Raw genomic sequence first — 17,224 nt, forward strand, 5'->3', positions numbered from 1 at the left:
AAGGTCCCCTTTTTTGAATCGGCCAGTTGTTACATTTCTATCATACCATTGCTTTTGTCTCCTCTTCTCAGCATACATCCCCATTACCGCCAATAAGCAGGTCTCATCAAGCTTTTCCAATTCATCAATGCGTTGAGAAAGCTCATGACCAGTCCAGTCCAATTGTTTAGCAACTCGTAGAGTAGGTACAAGAAATTCAATGGGAAGAATTGCATCTAGCCCAAAAGCAAGCTCAAATGGGGTTGTGCCCACAGATGTTTTATAGGCTGTTCTATATGCCCAAAGAACTGAGTGTAACTTTTGCTCCCAATCAGTCCTATGTCCCTCAACAATCTTTGTGAGTGCTGTGCAGAGAATCTTGTTAGTACTCTTAGCTTGTCCATTGGTCTGGGGATGATAGGGTGCAGAACGCTTGTGAATTACCATAAATTCTTGAAGCAAAAACTCTATGACCTCATTCACAAAGTGCACACCTTGATCACTAACGATTTCAATAGGTAAGCCATAGCGTGTAAACACGTACTCATACAAGAACTTAGCTGTGGTTCTAGCATCATTTTTGACTGTAGCCTTTGCCTCTACCCATTTGGTCAAATAGTCAGTTGCGACTATAATATATTCGGCATGCGTGTGATGAGCTGGAGGTTTAATGGGACCGACAAAATCAATACCCCATTTGGTAAAAGCACGTGTGCTTAACATAGGCCGCAATGGCATATTGTCCTTTGTGATGGGAGGTTTGGTCCTTTGACAATCGTCACAATGTTTTACATATTCTTCAACATCTATTTGTAAGGTTGGCCACCAAAGCCCAGACCACCTAATCAACTTAGCTGTGGTATTGCCCGAAAAGTGTCCACCCCCAATACCTGCATGTGCATGAGTCAAGATTTTCAAGTAGTCAACTTCACATACACACATGCGTAAGTTGCCATCCTTGCCCCTCTTGTAGAGTTGGCCCTCTATCAGCATATAGTTTGCCGCTTCAACTTCAATAGCATGCTTTCGATATTTAGAAATTTTTCGATCAGTATGACTATGCCGAAGATAGTCCACAATATACTTACTCCAACTTGGTGTAGTTGAAATTTGGAATAATGTGACATTATGAATTGGCTGTTGAATTTGACATGAAACACAGTTACGAACAAATTTTTCAGCATCCGCATGCATGGTAGGCCACCATTGCCCATCCTGAGATATACGTCGCACACAAGTAGTAGCTGATGCATGGATTCCACTGATACCCTCATGTGCCCATTCCAAGATCTCCTCATATTGGTCAGGGTTAGATATAAGCCGCAACACTCCATCATTACGCTGAGGATATAATCTCCCTGAGATTAACTTGAATGATCGCCATAGCTCCACATTAGGACCCGCTAGTTGTATCTGCCCACTTGTCAAAATTTCTAAGATGGGTTCAGACCATTTAGGAGCTGTCTCTACAAGGAAAAGTGTTGAATCTAACATATCATCATCCACACCCACAGGAGCTTCGCTAGAGGTGATTCGAGACAAATGATCTGCCCTAAGATGAGTTGTTCCTTTTCGGACTGCCACTTCAAAATCAAACTCAAGAAGGATGACAAACCACCTCACAATCCTTCCAGTTGCACAAGGCTTATTCACCAAATATAGCAGTGCTTGATGGTCCACAAAAAATATAAATTTGTTTGCCAAAAGGTAATGGCGAAACTTTTTCACGGCATATATCATGGACAAACCTTCTCTTTCTGTTGTGGTATAATTCTTCTCAGCATTGTTCAACTGTCGACTAGGATATGAGATTGGGAAATCCTTATTATGTTCTCCCGATTGAGCCAAAATACATCCAATTGCAAAGTTTGAAGCATCAATATGGACATGAAAGATTTGGTTCCAATCTGGTGCCCGTAAGATGGGTGCAGTCACTAATGCTTGCTTCAACTTTTCAAAGGATTCCTCACACTCATCAGTCCAATTAAACTTTACAAGAAGAGCATATAATGGTCTGGCTAGGACAGCGTACATGTAGATGAATTGACGATAATAGCCACAATGTCCCATGAATATTTGTACCCCTTTAGGGTTGATAGGCCGAGGTAATGAGACAATGACATCAATTTTATCCATATCTGTTGAAATCCCATTGTGAGAAACAATATGGCCCAAAATTTTCCCTTGTCTTACCATGAATTTGCACTTGTCAGGATTCAAGCATATACGATAAACTTGACACTTTTGAAACACAAGTCTGAGGTGTTCTATATGATCATCACGCTCTTGTGAGTGAACACATAAATCATCCATGAAGATCTCAAGAAATTGCCTAAGGTACTCCTTGAATACATGACTCATTAACCGCTGAAAGGTTGCTGGTGCATTTGTTAGACCAAATGGCATAACACGATAGGCAAAGATGCCATCTTCAATAGCAAAGGCTGTCTTGTGTTGATCCTTTGGATCAATTGACACTTGATTGTAACCGGAGAATCCATCCAAGAAACTATATGCCTTTTTCCCTGCAACTCGTTCCAAAACATGATCCGTGATTGGAAGTGGGTAATGATCACGTACAGTAGTTGCATTTACCTTCTTGAGGTTTACACATACTCGAAGTTTTCCATTTTTCTTGGGCACCACTACAATAGGGAAGACCCATTCAGTGTGTTCAATCTCATAGATAAATTCTGCCTCTAAGAGCTTGTCTATTTCTTCTTTTATCTTTCGTGTAAAATTCTCATTGTAAGTATAAGGACGTTGCTTAGAAGGCTTTGCATCCTCTCACAATGGAATTGTATGCTGACATATGCTTGGATCAACTCCTTTGAGGTCTTATAACTCCAAGCAAAAACATCGCGATACTCCTTTATTGTTTGAATTAATAACTTCTCCTCATCTAAGGACAAGTTTGTGGCAATCCACACATAGCGAGGCTCTTCTCCTGGCTTAGCGATATCAAATTTTTTTGCATCTTCTGGACCATCATATGAAACCCCTGGCACGCTTGGTTTTTGTCGCATGGACTGTTGAAGAACAATCTTCCGATCTTGAAGAGTGTACTGTGTGAAGTTGGGGGGAACATTGAGACCTTGTTCTTGTCCACTTGAGTCATCACTAATTGAAGACCATGTGGTTTTGAGCTCTCTTTTGCAATCTTGCATCAGATTTTTTTGTTCAACCGTTATCTTTGCACTTCCGACACTCTCTTTTGAATCGGTTTGAGACTTGAGTTTTGGTTTTGGTTTCTTCGTTTTTTTACGATTTTTGCTAACAATTTTTAGCTTTTCTCCTGGTTGAAATCCATGTGATCGTTTTACTTGGTCTTTGATACTATCTTGTGCTTGGACATAGTATAGATATCCATTCTTTCTTGAGAAGTGAGGTGGTGGTCGAGAGTGTTCATCCTTAAACTCCTCCTTTTCTTTTTGTATTCTCTCACGTCGTTCCCTCTCATCTCGTTTACGGATTCTCTTATGGCTCTTACAGCATTTATGTTTAGGTCGGCTTCGAGGGATCTCTACTTGAACCTCCCTTCCTCTCAAAAGTAGGCGTGCCTTTCCTAACTCTTCCTCAGGGATTATCACATTATTATCAAAATCAGAGTCCCATCCATCTTCCTTATCAGCATCATTAGCAGATTCGAGTGTAAAATCTTCCACTGAGACTTCCTCTACATGCAGTGCTGTTGTGGATGCATCCCCATAGTACAAATCATCTAAAAGGTCACGTGGTTGTACCATTCATATAGGAATAATGTTATATCCTTCCGAGTCACAAAATTGAATTGGTTTAGGCAAAGCACATGTCGATAATGTTGCAAGGACATGACTCCATTCTAGGGGATCAATTAAGTGCTCAGGGAAGGATTATGGAATGTATGCCTCATCTGATACACTTCGATTACCCTTAAGTCTCTCAGTGTTGAAATCCCTACATGAGGCTCCACACATCCACAGATCTTCTCGCCCATCTGACAAGCTACCACCTTCTCCAGAGGCCGATTTTTGTACAGGGTTGTCCTTGCATCCTGAAGTGATTGATACCATCTTTCCAGTAGAAGTGGACACGGATCCACCACCAGTGCAAGAGTAAGCTTATCAACTCCACAATAAGATCAACAAGCCAAGGCACTTTTCTCCCACTGGGTTTTTCCCCTCGGCTATATTCGGTGATTGACACCAATAACAAATTTTATTCTTTTCTTTTCTTTTCTTGTTTGTTAATAAACATTTTGCAGAGATCCCAGCTAAACAAGAGCATACAAACATGCCCCAATAGACCACCTACCGTGCACACAAATTAGGAAGGGGGGAGACATGCAATGCCTACAAAGAGCAAAGAGAAGCGATCTGCACAACATCAGCAATGCATCAATGCAAACGCACAACATCAACGAGCACTACAACAGGTGTATTCAAATCATAATCTTTTGTTCTTTATGTGATTTTAACTTTTGGATATATTGTTTGCATGTTCACACACAGTTGGCTGGTTTAAGTTTTAAATTAGTTGTTAAAATGTGGTGAGTGATTTCTAGATTCTTAGAGGACTTAGTAGAAGGTATTTCTATTTTCAGAAGAAGGTGTAGGTTATATACCAACGGAGTATGCCAAGTTCTTATGCTCTCGAAGTATATTAGTTATCCCTAGTGGTAAGCTACCTCTTAGGTATGGGTTAGGTGATAGGATTAATAAAAAATTTATGAAAATCATGCCCTAAAAAATATATACAAGTGAATCGAGACATGACGTGTCTACAGCCACGTGGAATGCTTGGTAGGACCTTGGGTTGTCTTAGCACCTTGGGGCCGATGCCTTGGTATCCATGGGGTGAACACTGACGTTTAAAAGATTCAGAAAAAGACCTTCCAGGACTCTATCACCTTGATAGATGTTGGTAGGACTCTGGGATACATTATGGGCCCTCGAGACCGATGCCCTCATCTTCATGGGGTACTCCTTATGTCAAAAAGAAAGAAAAGGGTCTATCGCCCTTGAGATACTTATTAGCAGCCTTTAGATTCTCTTGGTAGAGGTCTCTTGGCCATTGCTTGGGTCTCATTGGGATGGAACCTTCCTCTTTATTCATCTTTTACACACACGCCAAAAGAAAAAAAGAAAAAAAGAAAAAAGAAAAAAGAAAAAAAGGTCCAATCACCATTGCTCATATTTAGGAGTTGGGTTGCCACTTAGGAATAACTTAAACACTTGTGGGACATTAAGACTGCGGTCATAACCTGCGGTGTACAAGCACACTTGCCTTTGCATAGCACTATCTACCACTTAGTCTCACTTTGACTAGTCTTTACTCACCTCTTTTAGCAATCTTTAAAACTCTAATCAGCCTTTCACTTGTATGCTCACGGTGAGATTGCCATTGCTGGTTTCAATAAAAGGCTTACTTGTCTTCCATTGTTTTTTGCAGCTTTTGCTTCTACCGCGCCCGAGGACGTGCGCGATTTAGGAAGGGGGGAATGTTCCACGGGAACACTCATGGGAACACGGATTATGGAAGGAGGCCGGAAGCAATTAATGAGAGAGAGCGGGATTGTAGCCATGGGAACATAAAGATGCACATATTTTTTTCATATATTTTGTGTCGAAGTGCAATGTACATCGTTTTAGGCCAATGTGGGTTCTAAATGAGAGTTCTTAGTGTATTAAGCAAGGCTCACTTATGGGGTTGTCCGCCCATGTGTGAAAGAGGCCTAGGGTTAGGGTTAGTGGCATCTCTACAAAAGAGATATTAGCTAAAGAAAGTGTACGTTTTTTCCATTCCCATAAGCTATATTGAGTGAAGCTCTTGAGCTCTCAAGCTATGGCAGCTCTCTAACTCTCTCTCTATTGTACTCTAATGAGCATGAAGCTCCAATGAGTATAGCTCCACTTCATTCTCTTAATCTGTTTTAGCATCATTGAAGTAGATTAATCTATGATTAGTTGAATGCTTCTTTTTTTCTCTTGTGTATGCTGCATGCTTGTATTGTGTGTTTGTATAGTCTCCATTGATGCAAGCTCTTGTCCACTTCTTTGGCAATGGGTTATTCATGGATAGACTCTCTCTATGAGCTTGTGGGTTTGTGAATGTTACATTCTCTGCTTGCTTAAGCTTGTGGGTTAGTAGATGCACACTTATGGATTTGCAGGCATTAGGGAAAGCTAAGATTTAATCAATGTTTGAATGGGATTAAGAGATTGCTATGCATTGCTTGCTGTCTTGATTAGTGTAGTGGATTTAAGGTATTGAGAGATTGATTGAGGTGTTGAATGGTTGAATCGTCTAGTGGTGGTTTGTGTATGTGAACTCTCCCTCATGGGATAAGCCTTCATGCACTAATCGGGTCGAGTCCTCGGATTAACATTGTGTTTCTTAACACATTTGTTGATTGGTAGTACTCTATGAGCACTATATTGCACGGTAGAGAGAACCGCTCTACAAACATTTCCTCCATTAGACCTTCTTCCATTCCCTAACCTTCTTCCATTCCCTCAGGTGCTGTTAATTGAGCTCCATCTGTCACTCCCTCCGATATTCTCATCCTTTGTTGGGGACAAGAATTCATAGGCGCAATGTTATCAAGACGTGGTTGCACACTTGCTTGGTTGTACGATTGAAACCGTAAATTTTGTAAGCGCTACATTGGAAATATGCCAGCCTCATGAATATGCTGGTTGCAAATCCTTCTTTTGCGAAATATTTGGTACTTACATCGCATGCATAGACACGCTATTTTCTCTTCAAGATTGAGAGGCTCCATCTAGCAGGATAACATGTATATGTAGCTCATTAAATGCAAATCATTACGCATTACACAAAGATGTAAACCATAAAACAAGGCTTCTTTTTCCCAGTCGTGAGGGAGATTTTAAATATAACATTTAAAGCATCAAACGGGCTTCTTTTCCCCAACCGTTGAGGGAGATTTTAAAAATAACATTTAAAGCGTCAAACGGGCTTCTTTTCCCCAGCCGTTGAGGGAGATTTTAAAAATAACATATAAAGCATCAGCTTGCGTTTCTTTTGCAAGAAACCACACACACACACGAGATAGATGGATGGCTGAATTTTATTCTATCTTCTTCTCTTCTCTATAACCATACACTAATAAGATAAGTGTACATACCATAAGGAAAAGTACTCTCCTACTATAATATACAATGGTCGGTTCATAGTATAAACTCGACTATACGAGTTGTCGTTGTAACTATGCCATGACTCTAGTACTCTAAAGTGGTTGTCACATAGCCTATCACCATGCTAGTGGCATAAGTGCGAAAGCTAACACCCATGTGGGTTATCAATGTCTGCAACACCAGGTGAGCTCGATATCTTAATAGTTCCTTACAAGCAAAACCACACACACACACAAGACACAAGAGAGAGAGATGGATAGATTTTTATTATATCTTATTCTCTTCTCTACAACCATACAATAAAGAGATAAGAGTAAATACCATAATGGAAAGTACTTTCCTACTATGACATATAATGGTCAGTCCATATTGTGAACCTGACTATATGAGCTGGCACATAATTATGCCATAACTCTAGTACTCCAAAGTGGCTATCACACAACATGTCATCCGTTGGTAGCATATCAGCCATAGTCTCATCAACCATGCGAGTGGCATAGGTGCGAAAGCTATCACCCAGGCGGATCATCAATGCCCACAACACTAGTTGAGCTCGATATCGTAATAACAACAAAAGTGTCCATGGCATCAGTACATGGCCTCACTATAGGACTACCATAAATATCTAGCAAACCCCCCTATAGTATAAATGTGAGGTTTATAGAGATTGTAGATTATTCTTTGAAAGAAATGAGGCCCAAAGCTTTGCGGAAGGCCTCAAACATTTCACATGATAAGGCTTTAGTAAAAAGATTTTCCACATTATCATGTGTACTATAATAGATCATATTGATCTCACCTACATGGAGTCTCTATCTAACATAGTGGTAGTGCACTTGTGCTTGGTCCTAGCATGAAAGATAGGATTCTTGGCTACTGCCATTACACTTTGACTGTTGTCAAATGAGAATCAAAGTGGGGGTGCTTGAAGAGACACAAATATCCTCCATCACTCTTCTCAACCAACTGGCAGAGCTTCTCTATATTGACCTTCATAGGATGAGGTTATCATAGTTGTTGATTGCTTCTTTCTTAGCCAGGACATATATGAGTTGCCAAGAAAGAAGTAGTTTCCAGATATGGACTATGTATCATAAACACATGCGCCCAATCTGAATCATTTTGTGAAGGCCTGCAGGTACAAAAGACCAAGATCTGCCATCTCAAAATTTTAGGCAAGGTCATCCTTAATTTTCAAATCCTCAACAAGAAAATCTTGCTTATCCTTTTTGACATATAAAGTGCTTTCTGTAGAACTATTTTGAAATCTTGGTCCAGTCAAATAGGCATGAATCTTCTAATACCAAGCCCTGGGGCTTTTTTAAAATCATACAAAGCTTTCTTCAGCTTACATACCTTCTATTCTTGGTCGGGTTAGGAAAATCCAACTGGTTAACTCATATAAACTTATTCCTTCAAGTCACCATCATTCAAGAATGATGTTTTGATGTCCAATTGGTTCAATTTCCATCCATGGTGGCTGGGCATTGCTAAATCAATAATAAATCTCTCTCTCTCTCTCTCTCCAAGGCACACACACACGTGCACATGCACGCACACACACACACACAATTGCACAAACTTGTTTAAACATATCTTCTTTTTTTTCCATGTCTTTTCTCTTTAGAGTCTTCTTTTTTAAGCATACTTGTCCCTTAACAATGCAAACGTGCTCGAATGGTGACCAAACTTGTAAGTGTGTCATGTAGACTCCATCCTCACTTTTGCAAACGAACACCATCCGAGCACATTTGGTCACCATCTGAGTACATTTGGTTGGATTGTATGGGCTATAGGCCCAATTGGGCTCTCTAAGACTGTGCTTGGCTTGCACATTCCAACCAAATGTGCTTGGATATGGTGAGACCAAGCCTTTGCAAGTGTGCACACCACCCTCACACACTTGTAAAGTTTTGCACATTTGGTTGGAATCTATGGGCCATAGGCCAAATTTTGAGGGGACTCTCTAAGGCTAAGACACATTAAAAAGTAGGCCTCTAGCCTACACATTCTAACCAAATGTGCTTGGATGGTCATTAAACTTTGCAACTGTGTACATGTGGACCCCACACTCACTCTTGCAAAGTTTGGTCACCATCTAAGTACATTTGGTTGGATTGTGTGGGCCTGAGGCCTAATTTTCAGGGGGCTCTCTAAGGCCAAGAGACATTTCAAGTAGGCCTCTGGCCTGCATATTTTGTTCAAGCTGAAGCTTTATCATAATCACAAGATGAGATAAAATTTAGGCCTCATGATCAACCTTATAGTGTTGGAACGGAATGTATCTCTCATGCCTATGAACCTGCTGAAAGTAGTAGCCTGCCATGATGACCATGCTATGATTGAACCTATGACCATCCATGGCATCCTTATTGAGAGTTCTCTTCACCATAGAGCGTCTTAACAAATAGTAGTCTACGTGATCCTCTTTGCCATCAGGGCCGATGACAACAAATACTATATCCATGGTTAATAAATCTATTTAAGGTGGTTTGCATAGTCAACTTCAAACATGGCACCATCATCATGTGCTATAGGTACACCATACATCAGATGCTTTGGGGTAATCACTTGCTTGCTCCAAGGATTTGCCCATGTAGACATGAAATACTCTCCCCAATCACCATCCATGCATGCTTCAAAGAATGCAAACTACCGTGTGAATATAGAGGGGTCTAGTGGTTGAATGCCACGAAGAAGCGATCCACAGTGGTGTCATCCACACACAAAAAATATCTTGAGCACCCTTGTATCACGTGAGGGATAAGAAGAGGCCACAATACCACTTAAGTGCCTTGTACACCACTCACTTGCTCTCTACATTTCTAAACCTCTCAACATCATGCTAAAGCTGGTGATGTCATAAATGTGCTTCACACACACTAGCACTATCATGCTCCCCCTTCCCAAGGCCAGTCTTAAGAAAGCTCCAAATAAACCATCTACTAGTCTCCGAGTGCCACCTATATATAGCCAATAGAACTACCTCAAACCATGGCTAGTCTCAAGAAAGCTCTAAATTACCCGTCTACTAGTCTCCGAGTGCCACATATATAGCCAATAGAACTGCTTCAAACCATCACATACGTTAGAAACAGTAAGTCATGAAAAATGACCATGAGTCATGAGTTGTTGTTTGCAACAAGCTATCTTGATTTTTTATTGAAGCAAAAAAGGAAAGAAAAGTGGAATTCATCGACGTGCGGACATGCTTAATTTGCATGATATAGAAGTTCTTGTGTATGGATTTGAGTTGAAAAATTATGGAAACTTATGCTAGAAAACAATTGATATTCTAAAGCAAAAGGTCCAATTACTCTCCTAGTTGATTGGAAGAGTTTCTTCTCCGTTGTAATTTAGCATGTTTTCCAAATTGAAGAATAGAACTCTTTTTTTAATTGATAATATTGGATGTTTTTGGGTTTAGAGTAAAATGTAAGTAATGTTTTATGCATTCTTTTTTCATAAAAATAGTGGTTTTTTTTAATGTTTGACATGAAAGTGTGTCTTTTGTCCCCATAAATTTGTGAAAAGCTACATTTTTTGTTTTTTTTCCCCCAAAAATGGAGTTGAGTTGTCATTTGCATGATTTTGTTGTCTTTTTTCATGACTCGCTATTTAGACGAAATCCACTACTAGTGCCACGTGACTCCACGATCCCTCATAAATCATGCATCATGAAGGAAGAAACAATGCTGTAAAAAAAATGCATATGCAAGAGATCTCATCACACTAATGTAAAAATGTTACTCCCTGATAATGATGCGAATCTCTAGGGTGGTGGCAACTCTGTGCATGATGATGTCTGATATGCACCAAAATAGAAACCTAAAAGTACAATAAAACTTTATCTTAAATAAGTTAATCAAAACCTATCTATTACATCACATAATAATTAAAGATATTATACCTACTGTGAAAAGTGGCTAGTCAAGTTGTATCTCTTGATGTGTTCCGTATATAAGGGTAGATGAGATCACGTAGAGTATGTTTCTCCACGACCTGCAACCTCCTATACTGTCCCCACCATCGAGATGATGCACTATATACTCATATTGTCCCGCCATTGCACTACCTCAATGTCACTGCCATCTCCCTCAAGCATAGGTAGCCCTACCAACTCCCCACATGCACCACATGTCCCCTCGACACATGAGAGGCGATGGTATAAGGCATGTGGGCTCATGTGGACACAACAAAAGAGAGTGTATAAAATCACATGGGCTAGTAGGCCTCCCATTATTCTCGCTAAGGGAATGGAACACATCATAGTAGAGTTGAAACTCTACATGATGGCAGGAGTAGTGTACACACCATGGCTTGCATCACCACCCAAAAAAAGTTTGGCTAATACTGAGGTGAGGGTGTACCTCCAAAAATTGAGCATATAACTCAGTTTGACTCACCTTAAGAGAGTAAGCCCCGTGTTTGATGAACTCACCCTTTCATAATTCTTTCCTCTTGAACACTGGTAAGGCTCTATAATTCTCCTCCCTAAATTTCTCTAGTAAAAAAAAATTATGCTCTATTGCCATTGCATTGCTTTAATGATGGTAATTCTATCACTGGTGTTGGTGTATGAGTCACCCACTGGCTTGCTCTTGTCGAGGAGGACAAGACTGGGAGGAGCTGGAACTTTGGACTATGACCTCTTGTTGCTATAGGTCAAGCACATCTGGGAGGGAGCACACATGTGGTTTGCTGGTGATGAGTAGTGGCATCGTGGTAGGAGGATGAGGTGTAGCTAGATCTAATCCTTCCCCCCCAAACCCCAGCAGCCCGGGTGGTGACCCTATGTGCCCACTGCTAGGTGTTGCTAGATCTTAGCCCCCTAGTGCTTCAAGGGTTCATGAGATGTGTGTGTACAAACACACGTGTGTGTGTGTGTGAGAGAGAGAGAGAGAGAGAGAGAGAGAGAGAGAGAGAGAGAGAGAGAATGGGCATGGGTTTCATGATAATAAAAAATAAACTCACTATTGTGGATGCCTTCATACATGAGAGAGAGAGAGAGAGAGAGAGAGAGAGAGAGAGAGAGTAAATGACACTATCATCCCTAGTTAATTTGAACCAACGACAATTGGAACTCATATGTCAACAATAGTATTTCTCTCCACCCAAGCATATATTGCATTGCTTGCTATTCATGAATGATCTTCAACCTCTTCAACCCCGAGCATATGGTATGCTCGCAATTCTTTACCTTCACCCTCTTCAACCCCGAGCGTATGGATTGCTTGCAATTCGTGACCTTCACCCTCTTCAACCCCGAGTGTATATCCCGGATTGCTTGCAATTCGTGACCTTCACCCTCTTCTCAACCCAATGTTTTCTTATATAGAAGTTGGTTTTTACTCAATTTGGAGTTTTCAACACCATATTGGGGAATATGGAAATTTCTCAGTAGTTTGGGACACGTGGTCAAATCTTTGGATTAATCATAACTTGAACACCGTTACTCCAAATTGAGCGCTCTATAGCTCACTAGATTCCATTTTCCAAGCGCTTTCCAACAATAGGTCACATGATATGGTTTTGAGAAACTTATAGGCATGTTATCCAGGTCCCACCTTTTTAGTATTCAAAAAATAGGAGTTGGGAAATTCCCAAACTCACGAATATAGTGTTTTTCCTTCATAGCTTGAAATGCAGAGAGCATGAACTTGCTTACAAGGCTGATGAAAGTGAAAAGGTTGGAACTTCTATAATTGGATATGTAGGTCACCTGGATTTGGAGGGCTTCGACTACTATAAACCCTATAGATTTGATGGTACAATATAGGCTTGTTTTCTGTAGATTTGGCAAGTACTTGAAAACTTTTACAAGTGGATATGTAGTCTACCTAGATTTGGAGGGCTCAATTGTCCATGGATTATGAACCCTAGATTAGATGTTACAATATGCTTATTTATGTGGATTACGAACCCTAGATTTGTTGTTACAATATGCTTATTTCTATGGATTATGAATCCTATATTTGATGTTATAAGATATGCTTATTTTTATGGATTTTGATTGAGAATCTTATGATTTATGGGCAAGCTGGATTGTGCAGTCAAAGTCACAATGAAGCAATGGTCAAGCTTTTATACAAGACTGAAGAGAAAAGTAGTTATTTCAGGAATATGGGTGTGTAAACGCCAGGTGGTCGGTCCGGCTCTCGAGAGAGAGAGACTAAAAAAAAAGGAAGAAAGGGAATGTTTTTTTAACGTGGTCGGTGAAACGTTATTTTTTTCCAGGCAGTGAGTTGACGTGCAAAAAGCGTACAGGCTGGCAGCGTGGCACCTGACGTGGCGGCGGCTGACCGCTTTTCAGTCAACACGTTTTTCTTATATGCGGCACAGCCCAAATAGTTTTTTTTTAAAAAGTTTTACCCTATGTCTTCGATTTTCCTATAAAACTCTTCGCTACCGCATACAGAAAAATATAATATAAAAGTCTTCCGCGATGTAATTTTTTTAAAACATATATGTATAACGAATTTAATAGTTTTTTTTTCGATTTTCTTTAAATAATATATAAAAAGTTTAGCTACTGTAATCGGATATTCTTTATATTTTCCTCCCCAAGCGTGTATAATTCGAATTTCGGATAGTCGTATTTTTTCTCTCTTTGCAAGCGCGTATCTACTAGCAGCGCGGACGAGACGACACGTGCGGCGATGCCTTGATTTGCAGTGAAATCGAAGGAAGTCTCATTTTTTTTGATCTCCGCATTGCCTTCTGTTTGCAAGGGTAGCCTAGCCTTGCATTGTGGAGTCAAGCAGAATATGACCCCTCTTCACAAACCCACTTAAAAGCACCTTAATTCTCTTTAACAGCACCTTAATCCCTAGCCTTACAACTTAGGTTAAGTGATTCTTGTGCCCCGTACCTAACCCTAAAATGGCTGGTGATCAGCCGCCACCAGGATTGCCTGCAGGTGATCACTTGCCAAAAGATATCCCTGGCCTCATGCTCAGCATTTCTATGCAAGATGAGATTATGTTAGCAGCTCTCACACACATCGTTTCTGGCAGCAACAGCCCAATAAGCAGTCGCTTAACTGAGCGTAATTTGCCTGCTTCTCTTCCACCCCTATCCTCACATGAGCTTTTACTCAATCTGCCGCCTGTTAGCCTGCCTAATCATGAATCAGGCCATAAGAGACCAAGAGACAATGACCAAATACAGCTTAATCCTGAACAGTTTAGCTCTAATTTGGCTTTGGGCTCGACTAATCTAATGTCAGTTCCCTCCTTCTATGTGCCTTCACCATCAATAGTAAGAAGCCTTGATGATGTTCAACAGTATGCTAATTTGCTTTCCGGAGAAAGCTTCAGTGACTTTAGTGCTGCTCAAGGCTCTCAGGTTTTCAACCTTGCAGAGCAACTATTTCAGCAACATAATCAGCTGCAACAAGCCTCATCAAACGGTAAGCGATTGTGAGCATTAATTTTATGTCTAATTTTTGTCTACTTCAATTTATCACCAGCTTTTGCATTTATTGATCATACCCATACCTCACATGGCAAATATGCTATGGATCATGGCCTTTCTCTGTCTTTTGCATGACTATATAGCATATGGCTATATACTCTAGTTGATCACTTCTTGCATGGCCTCTCTTTCTCTCGTAATTGATCACTTCTTGCATGGCCTCTCTCTCTCTCTCTCTCGTAATTGATCACTTCTTCAATGGCCTTTCTCTCTCCTTTTTGCATGACTATATAGTATATATTGTAGGTTATGTAATTGATCACTTCTTGCGTGGCCTCTCTCTCTCTCACACACAGTTCACACCCGCATATATACAGACATACGTGTGTGTGCGTTTGCGCACATGTGGAGTGCTAGTGGAGATCCCGGGTTTAATTGAAATTCCCTGCTATTCAATGCGATCATATGTGGTCCCAAATAAGAGTTCCCGGGTTTATGTCCCATTCACTTCCATTCTATAGTTTATACATGGTCTGGTTGTCTGTGGCATAACGTCGAAAAATCATATCATCATCTCTCTCTCTCTCTCTCCACACGTGTGGGCGTGTGCGTTTATCTTGTGTGCGTGGAGTTCTTCCCCACAAACAATTTCACAGGCGTCGGGTTTCTGCTCAAGAGATCCTGGGTTCAAGTCTCACTCCCTTCCGTCTAATTTCCTACTGGCTTTGTCCGTGGCATGGCGTCAAAAGAATCATCGGCATCATCATCTCTCTCTCTCTCTCTCTCACACACACACACACACACACGAACGCAAATGAACATCCATATCTCAAAAGCCTATGATTAATATGCACCACATTCCACACTGTGTAGATGATCGAGGTTAATTCCTCATACCTAATTAATTAATTTTTCTATATTTGCCTAATGTTGAGCAGATATGGAGGTAGAGAGGCTGCTACAAGAGATTAGGAGCGCATCAGAATGGACTCCAAGGTCGATACAGAACTTGCGAAGGCTAGAAAGTATAGCTGCAGCCAGTAATCATGATTACGATGCACAACAAACAGCTCCCAGGAGAAAGAAGTTCAGGGGGGTGAGGCAGAGGCCATGGGGGAAGTGGGCAGCTGAGATACGGGACCCTAAGAAGGCAGCAAGGGTATGGCTAGGGACCTTTGAGACGCCAGAGGATGCGGCCAGGGCGTATGATAAAGCAGCGTATAACTTCAGAGGGGCGAGGGCCAGGCTTAATTTCCCTGAAGAAATCTTCGGATCCGATCACGATATTGATCAGCTGCAGGCTGCAGCACCTGATCATGATATCGATCAGCTGCATTCTGCAGCAGCTGATCACGATGATAAGAGCCAAGATTCTTCAGAAAACAATAGTATTGATCAATTCTCTCCTATAAGTAGTACTGCCTATCAGCCCTTCGATCAAGCAGAAAATTTAAGCTCGGATCACTGGCCTGCAATTATCTCTACCACAGAAGCATTAAGCCCTCTTCCATCAAATCATGCCCCTAACCCTGCCGTTAGCCCTAGATCAAGAGTAACCCCTCCTCCTACCCCCTTCCAACAAAGTTTGACTAACCTCATGCTTCTATCTCAACCTCCTCAGTCCACCACTTTAGCCTCTTCTTTAGATCAAACTCTACCTATTCCAGCCTCATTAGCTTCCTTACCACCTCAAACAACAGCTAGCTTAGCCTCGTTAAACACCTTATTACCTCAAACAGCAGCTAGCTTGGCCTCATTAACCTCCTCATTACCTCAAACACCAGCCAGCTTAGCCTCATCACTTCAATTACCACTCAACTCACATTTTTTCACAGATTCAACACTTAAAACACAATCCTTCTCCCCACTAAACTCACATATCCCAACAGAGTATCATACATCACGTTTAGCCTCCACACCACCATCAGAATTATTTACCGCAAACAGTACATTCTTCACAAATAATCCAATGACACATGACATGCCAAGCTCACTAGTTTCTGATCAGTTCTTTTATTATTCAGATAGGCTAGATGATCACTTTCAAGATATTAATCAATCATCAAACTCTATGTCAGTTAGTGATGCTCTGAATACAAGTACCCCTTTCACATCAGCACATGACAATATAGACCTGCAATGGTTATTTGAGCAGCAGCTTAATTGGTCCTCCAGCCCTCTTAGCAATCCTGATCACAAGGATAATCATCCTAATTCACCAAATTGGACATCTGGCTTCTAATTACAATCATATAGAGGAATTATATGGAAATGTAATCATATAGAGGATACAACATACCCTACAAGGTCCCTTGGGCACCATACATTTGTGCACGTTTACTTTGCTACAAATGAAGCCCTCATTTTTGTTTTTGTTTGTTTTTTTTTTTTGAGTTTCTAATGTATTTATTTAGTAAACACAGATAACAAGAAAAAATTAAGATGGTTATTACAAATTCTAACAATCTAGTGAGTGCTACCTTCTAAGCCTAATCCATGGCAAAGAGTTAATTAAAGCCAACCATGGCTCGTGAAAACATTCTTCATATACTAATCAACCTTAATTTATAACCTTAGACGTGAAATTCACACACTATAACCCTAGATTTTAAGCTCGATGGCATCCTCGAACTACTAATCACAACAAACCTAGTTAGACTTGAAATAACAGTCCGATAAGAATTAAGTCT

The 17,224-nt window shown here is 40.6% G+C and overlaps 1 protein-coding gene across 1 annotated transcript; it reads left to right on the top strand.

Moving 5' to 3' along the window:
• Positions 1 to 13,858: 13,858 nt before the first annotated feature.
• LOC147631391 (uncharacterized) lies at positions 13,859 to 16,909 on the top strand. Its single transcript, XM_086809798.1, has 2 exons — positions 13,859 to 14,529; positions 15,473 to 16,909. Exons 1-2 carry the CDS (start codon positions 14,001 to 14,003, stop codon positions 16,774 to 16,776), a joined length of 1,833 nt encoding a protein of 610 aa, XP_086665924.1. The 5' UTR covers positions 13,859 to 14,000; the 3' UTR covers positions 16,777 to 16,909.
• The last annotated feature ends 315 nt before the right edge of the window (positions 16,910 to 17,224 follow it).

This window comes from Cibotium barometz, chromosome 15 (genome assembly GCF_041138505.1).
Source record: "Cibotium barometz isolate CiBa-2024 chromosome 15, ASM4113850v1, whole genome shotgun sequence".
Taxonomy (NCBI): Eukaryota; Viridiplantae; Streptophyta; class Polypodiopsida; order Cyatheales; family Cibotiaceae; genus Cibotium; species Cibotium barometz.